Genomic DNA, 7,582 nt, shown 5'->3' with positions numbered 1-7,582 from the left:
AAAAAAAAAAAAAAAAAAAAGAAGCCATTTCCGGAAACTTTCATCATCATCATCTTTGAACACCCACGAACTACCTTTCAGTGTGTCGAAGTCCTGGAGGAATGGCAATCATCGAACGTAAAGTCAAGCGAGAATATAGCCCTCGTCGAGGAGCTAACAGGCTTATTAACGAGCTACGAAATGGAGGGTTTATTATTATCACACGACTCGGTGATATCATACGTTGATGGAGTGCAACGTAAGCAGAGTCCGTCTTCCTCGTCCCCCAGTGAAACACCAAGTCTTTCATCTAGTTATCGAGATTCAAGAAACACAGAGAATATTAAGATAATTAAAATTGAGAAGACGAATGAACCACTCGGTGCTACAGTCAGAAATGAAGGGGATGCTGTTATAATTGGTTGGTTCCTTTGATCGATATTGCTTACTCAATCGAATAAAATGACTATTTCTCTTGAAATTATCGAATTACACCGATAATTTCATCAAATTTTCTTAAATAGTTAGAAATAGATAGAAACTAATTCAATACAATAATTTATAGAATTGGTAGAAAAAAAAGGTAAAATATTTTGTTTTCTGATAGGAAGGGTTGTTCGAGGTGGTGCTGCAGAGAAATCTGGTCTCTTCCACGAAGGAGATGAAGTTCTAGAAGTAAATGGTGTCGAAATGAGAGGCAAGAGTGTCAATGAAGTCTGCGATATTCTAGCTGGAATGCAGGGGAGTTTGACTTTCCTCGTCTTACCAGCCTCCAATAATTATCGAAATAATGTGGCTAACACTGTGAAAGATGAGAATAGTCAGGTGAGAATAGAAAATTTTTTTTTCTCAAACTTTTCCTTCTTTAAATCCTCCTTGAGAATTTGAAATAATAAATAAATAAAAACAATTGGTTCCTCATAATCTGCAACCACAGATACACCACGTAAGAGCTCACTTCGACTACGACCCAGAAGAGGATCCTTATATACCGTGTAGAGAGCTTGGTGTAAGCTTCCAGAAGGGTGATGTCCTCCACGTCATATCTCAAGAGGATTCCAACTGGTGGCAGGCGTACCGCGAGGGTGAGGAGGATCAGACTCTAGCGGGTCTAATTCCAAGTAAAGCCTTCCAGCATCAGTACGTACTTGCTTGATATTTTGCTCATCAAATCAATAGTCGAATGATGGAGTTGTTGTTGGAATGGTTTTCTTTCAGGCGAGAATCCATGAAGCAAACAATAGCGGGGGGTAAAACTACGGTCCGAGGAGGGAAGAAATCGAGTACCTTATTGTGCACGAGAAAAAATCCAAAGAAGAAAAAGAAACGGAGTAAATTTGGGGGTAATTTGAATGAGGATGGGTATCCACTCTATTCAACTTCGACAATCGATGGTAGGTTTTAGGTCATATAATAACCATTTATTTATCTATTCTTTAGTATGACTAATAAAATCATTCGATCACTCCAATATTTCATCATTTTTTCCATCATCATATAATCCTGTTCAAAAGCATATGAAAAAGCATATGAAAAAACTTGGTTAAAATAATTGGCCAAATTTTATCATTTCTTTCACATTCATCATATTCATTAAAAATTCTCTATTCATTATAATTACTAATAAATCAATTTCAGATTACGACAGCGAGGAGGTGTTAACGTATGAAGAGGTGGCACTCTATTACCCACGTGCAAGTCATAAGAGACCAATTGTTTTAATAGGACCTCCGAATATCGGAAGACACGAGCTGCGGCAACGTCTCATGCAGGACAGTGAACGTTTTGCTGCTGCGATACCACGTAAGTTGAAAAATCTCATTATTTTAATTGAATTATCTTATTTATGCTTTTGACCAATTTATTCAATCGGAATATTCAGTGGAGGAATATATTCTGTATAAAAATCAATAGAATTCGATTTTTTTCTGTACAACTTATTCGATTGACATTTTTATATAAAAATATCTCTTAACAAAATATAATGGAATAAATTTGGAAAATTCATGTCGAGGAATTTCTATAAAAAAAAGAAAAACAAAAAAAATCTCAGTAAGGTCGGTAAAAAAATAATAGGACATTCTCAACAAAAGAAAAATGTCATTTTCAGATACAAGTAGACCACGAAAAGGTTCAGAAGTTGATGGTCAGGACTACCACTTCATCTCTCGATCGCAATTCGAGTCGGATATTCTCTGCAGAAAATTCGTGGAGCACGGAGAGTACGAGAAAGCGTACTACGGCACATCTGTTGAGGCAATTCGAACAGTCGTGAATTCCGGAAAAATTTGTGTTCTGAATCTCCATCCCCAGAGTTTAAAAATCCTCCGGAATTCGGATTTGAAGCCTTATGTGGTGTTCGTAGCCCCTCCGAGTCTCGAAAAATTGCGTCAGAAACGGCTCAAGAATAACGAGAGTTTCAAAGAGGAAGAGCTCAAGGATATAATCGAAAAGGCGAGGGAGATGGAGGACAAGTACGGACATCTCTTCGACATGATCATTATTAATAACGATACTGATCGTGCTTATAATCAATTACTCACGGAGATAAATTCACTGGAACGCGAGCCTCAGTGGGTGCCAGCCACCTGGGTCCAGTGATAACACATTATACCATTATGAAACGATGAAATTCACGTAGATAAAACGAATGATAACGTCGAAATGCTATACTCTAGGCCATTTATGAGTGCCTCTATTTTATTTATGAAGAATAAAATGTTGGGGGAGCTGGGGCAACATTGACATTTGACTTTTTTTTTGTTTTTTTTTTTCCAATGATTCCACGCACTAAAAAATTCTATTGCATTTTTTTTGTTTCCGAATGGGGAAGCATTTTGCCGCTATAGTTAGTATTGTGAAGCTATAAACTTTGATAAAAATTTCAGACCATTCGGAAGCCTTTCTTCAATGTATTGATGGCGAAATAAAAAAATAAGACATCGCTCAGTGATATGCTCGCTGTCTTCTAGTTGGTTTTCTTTTTTTTGTCCTATAGAAACTATGTCCAATAGAAACTATTTTATAGAAAAAGATAAAAAACAGTAGAATTGCAGGCATTTTCTATAAAAATTATTCAATACACCAATCTATTGATATTTTTCCATAAAAAAAATATTTCTCACAAAATGACAGGGTAAAATGGCATAATTTTCCATAGAAATGCAATAGCATTTTTTTACACGTAGGAAAGTACAATTATTCCCCTTTGTCATAAGCTAGCCTAACCTACTCACCTCAAATCAACTGTCCATTTTGCCCCATCCTCCCCTGAATTATCATCACTACCGAAGCTCTGAATCTCGAGGGTGTGACTGGGTGTGTGGTAACAATACTTAGATCCGAAATATGTGTCAAAATGATGATTATAGATATAGATGATAATAAATATGAAATATGTACAGATTATTGATACTTACGATTTGGAATTGTACGATTGCGAGATTCATGCGGAGATATTTTATACATGTACGTATGTGAGTGACGAATGTTGAGGGGGAAGAGAGGAGTTTAATACTCTTGGAGGAGGAAATTTAATACTCTTGGTAGGGATGAATGCTTCAGTTTTAGGTCTCGTTGGGAATTCAACATTTTAATGTATGTATACTTGACTATATCAAGTGTTATTTATTATATTTTCTTTCCAAACATTATTTGTTTGAGAAAATTGTATGAATGATTCAGGGCAATTGCTATTTACTGTCGTTTTGTTCATTCAATACTCAAATGCAACAATTTTTTGATAGAATAGCTATGACGATGTGATAGCTTCACTTTATCAGAGATTTTCTTATTCAGAAATGACATAGTTCAATGGATCATCTTGTTATGCATGCCTGGAAATTTTTAATCCGACTCTTGAAAATAATGAATAAGAATTTATACAAAAAGAATCCATGTCGAGTGCTGAATCTGAAACATTCATTCATTGAGTTTCGCATCTGTCCAAGAGTTGAATATTTTATCCCAATTAAAATTAATTTCCAACAACTCATTGTTAAAGTAATTTGTATTATTTTAACTGCTCGGGTCAAATTATAAAAGAAAAAAAAACGTCCTCAACTCTGTAAATAATTGAATAGTTGTGTAGATAAAAAAATTGAAATAGAATCGAAAAGAATAAAGAAATGCGAAATTATTTATTAGAAAACTGTGAATAATCATGCAATAAACCATAAACAGTAACAGAAATGGAAACTGGCTCTAAGACACCTCCACAATATCCAATAATTAATCGATTAAAACCCTGTCATTATTGTTGTATTATCTTGTTGATGTTGTTGTTGTTGTTGTTCTTGTTCTTGTTGTTGTTGTTGTTCTTGTTGTTATTCTTGTTGTTATTGTTGTTATTGATGGCATTGTACCTTGACCTAGAGTGCCGTTATCAGCCGACAAAAATCATAAGGAAAATAATCATAACGGAGAAAGTGGTTGAGAGATATATCTTCATCGCTCTTCATGAGAATCTCAAAAATGAATAATCAAATCTAAATGTTTTTGTTTATCTGAAATTATAATTCAGTCTTCGAGTGAATTTATCTGGAATGTGACGAACAGGTAGAGTCAAAGTAATGAAAATTATCTGGAGAAATTGAAAAAGTGTCTTATAATGATGAATACTCGGTATATATGGAATGAATGCAGAATACACACATACGTACATGTCCTTCTTGGGGAATGATTCACAGGGACAAAAAATTCGTTCTGAGAAAAAAATTATTAATATTCTATTACAATTCTGTTGGTATTTTAGACCTATTTTTCATACAAGTTGAATTTTTTTTAATCAATAGATTTTTTCCGATTTTTCTTATGAAAATTTTTGGTGATCATTTTTCTTTGTTTATCTGTAAATCCAAGAAGTCAAAATCCAAGAAGAAAAACTTGAAAAATTCATGGATAAGAGTTTTTTTCAATCCAATAATCTTTGTTAAAAAAACCAATTAGGCGCAAAAACAAACAAAATTATTCATAAAATTCCAATGGAATTGTAATGGAACTTGAAGTGAATTCTTATTAAATTAATCAATTTATCCTGTAAAAAATAAATAACAGAAAATTCATCATTCCTGAATTCTGAAATCTGGAGTTATATTTCCCTGTGAAAATGCAATGAACCGCTATCAAAGATATCAATACTCTGTTCGTATGTACCTCGCAGCGATGCAGAAGGTACCTTCACCCTTAGGCAACAATAATTACGACATGTTAGTTGACAACAATAAAATGGAAATAAATATACTAAATGAAATTGCAACGATAATAAGCGATTCCAAAACAGAAGAATTACATCATTATGTTGTCAAATAGTTGATGCATAAATAACAACTATTACGTTCACCAGAACACTTGTATCTATCACCGGAGTAAGGTCAGAAAGGCACAAGTGCACCCACAAAGAAATTTTATGGAAAAACTTTGATAAAATCTATTGGATTTTTATTGAACTTTCTCTTAGTTTTTTGTTGATTCTATTGAAAATTTCCACAGCTCATCTTTGTGTGTGTGTGTGTGTGTGTGTGTGTTTTTTTTTCAATACAACTGTTCAATGGAAAATGATGTATAGAAAAAATCAATGGAATTGGATTTTTCTATACAACTTATTCTAATGACAGATTATCTTATTCAAATTTTCCAACTTTTTTTGGTCAATTTTTTTAACGGAAATAGAAATATTCGTGTCGATGAAATTCGCATAGGGAATGTCTCAATTGAAAAAGTTGTATAGAATGATGACATTCTGCCGATTTTTTCTATTTGATTACCTATAAAGAAAATGTGCAGTTAGAATTTCCAATACAAGTTGGATGCAAAATCAATCAATAGTTTTTCAATGAAATTTTTTCGAGTACCGTTATGAACTCTGAGGTATCCCTGACTAAGAAGAATGGGGGATGTGTGAGAGATGAATGTGCTGACTGTCGATTCTCATTACCTTCTTCGCCCCGAGAAATATGGAGAATTCAAGCGATTGAATCAAAATAGCATAGAAGATTAAAAATGGGAACGATAATACTCTGCAATGATACACGTGGAGGACGTCTTCCAATGACTACCCGTATATACAGTGGGGAATAATGAATGAGAGAGTATTATGTGGTGCATCACATTTTCCTTTAAATTTCCATTTTCTTGTAAATTAACATAAGAATTCAAAAAACGTGCCAAAGTCTCATCCCCTCCACTATTATATTTTATTGCATATGGCGTTAAATAAATAAATGATACCATTACAAATATGATCATTTTTTTATTATTCATCTGTCGATAAATTTGAAAATTAAATTGAATAAGAGCAAGTTTAATTAGTAACTTTTTTTTAGTTTTTTACTAATTCGGACTAAAATTTCCCCTAACAAAAATTTCCTGAACGTGTTTTTTCTCAATTGCAGCAGTATCTGTCCATTGACATTAAAACAAGCCATTTTTTTCTGCATATAAAATACCAAAAGTTTACTCAATTCAGGCAAACAAATAACTATTTTTAGACTTCATAAGGAAGCAAATAAATTTTTGGCGGTATAGACTGGATAGTTAACGGATATTACCTCTGATATTGACATCAAGAGCAATCAAGAGTACCATATTCAAAATATAACAACTGCGCAACTCCTCCGCGCACATTCATCATGGCGGCTGGCCACTGGCAGAGAATGGAGTGTTTGGCGTTTGTCTGCGGATTGTCGGTGAGAAAGGGGATTAAACCCGGGAAATTAGTATTAATAGTGCAATAATCAGTTAATATTGATGGCAGGCAGTGATTTTATCAAGTAATGGGACTTTATTAGTGCATATTATGAAGCCTACACCTCTAAAAAGTGGAATGCCAAATTTCGCTATTGCGCAACTCCTCCGCGCACATTCAACATGGCGGCGGGTCATTGGCAGAGGATGGAGGTTTTGGCGTTCGTCCGCGGATTTTCGGTGAGAAAGGGGATTAAACCGGGGAAATAATTATTAATAATACAATAATCAGCTAACATTTATGGCAAGAAATGATTTTATCAAAAAGTCAGACTTTATTATTGCATTATTGCAGAATCCAGACGTATAAAGAGTGCAATGTCAAAAACATCATTACTGCGCAACTTCACTGCGCACATCCATCATGGCGACTGGCCACTGGTAGGGGCTGCAGGGTTTGGCGTTCGTCCGCGGATTTTCGGTGAGAAAGGGGATTAAACCGGGGAAATAATTATTTTTCATGCAATAATCAGTTAACATTCATGGCAAGAAAGGATTTTATCACAAAAACTCAGACTGTATTATTGTATTATTACAGAATCGAGACGTAGAAAAAATGCAAATGCCAAAAACACGGCTAGTGCGCAACTTCTCTGCGCACATCCATCATGGCGGCCGGCCTCTGGTACTGCACGAATAGAGAAGGATCAACGTGAAAAGTGGAATTGTTGGAGTTGGATTGGAATATATGCCAAGCTGACGCCGGGTGTTTCAACGACCGGTGAGTCCCCAAAATATCAATTTTTTATTCTTTGATTGTCAATTTCATTGGTGGATAACAATGAGAGGAGGAACGAATAGAATCACAAAACACAAGTCTCTTCTGATCGTAAAGGAACAATAATAATCTAAAAACGTT

At 34.6% G+C, this 7,582-nt stretch overlaps 2 protein-coding genes across 4 annotated transcripts in view; both read left to right on the top strand.

Annotated features, from left to right (window-relative positions):
• LOC107040042 (MAGUK p55 subfamily member 5) overlaps nucleotides 1–5,042 on the top strand; it is a 25,603-nt gene extending 20,561 nt beyond the window's left edge. For all 3 annotated transcript variants that reach the window (XM_015259958.1, XM_015259957.1, XM_015259956.1), the window contains exons 13-18: nucleotides 82–400; nucleotides 587–804; nucleotides 917–1,119; nucleotides 1,198–1,373; nucleotides 1,618–1,782; nucleotides 2,090–5,042. In XM_015259958.1, coding sequence (XP_015115444.1) covers nucleotides 82–400; nucleotides 587–804; nucleotides 917–1,119; nucleotides 1,198–1,373; nucleotides 1,618–1,782; nucleotides 2,090–2,580 — 1,572 coding nt within the window. In that variant the 3' untranslated portion in view covers nucleotides 2,581–5,042. The remainder of the gene's footprint in view (nucleotides 1–81; nucleotides 401–586; nucleotides 805–916; nucleotides 1,120–1,197; nucleotides 1,374–1,617; nucleotides 1,783–2,089) is intronic.
• Nucleotides 5,043–6,623: 1,581 nt separating this feature from the next.
• Nucleotides 6,624–7,447, top strand: LOC107040008. The gene is made up of 4 exons (XM_015259896.1): nucleotides 6,624–6,665; nucleotides 6,734–6,903; nucleotides 7,019–7,144; nucleotides 7,262–7,447. The coding sequence occupies exons 1-4, from the start codon at nucleotides 6,633–6,635 to the stop codon at nucleotides 7,272–7,274; spliced, it is 342 nt and encodes a 113-aa protein (XP_015115382.1). The 5' UTR covers nucleotides 6,624–6,632; the 3' UTR covers nucleotides 7,275–7,447.
• The last annotated feature ends 135 nt before the right edge of the window (nucleotides 7,448–7,582 follow it).

This window comes from Diachasma alloeum, unplaced genomic scaffold (assembly GCF_001412515.2).
Source record: "Diachasma alloeum isolate Michigan unplaced genomic scaffold, Dall2.0 Dall_scaffold_00315, whole genome shotgun sequence".
NCBI classification, from domain to species: domain Eukaryota; kingdom Metazoa; phylum Arthropoda; class Insecta; order Hymenoptera; family Braconidae; genus Diachasma; species Diachasma alloeum.
This window is presented reverse-complemented; position numbering and strand designations above follow the sequence as displayed.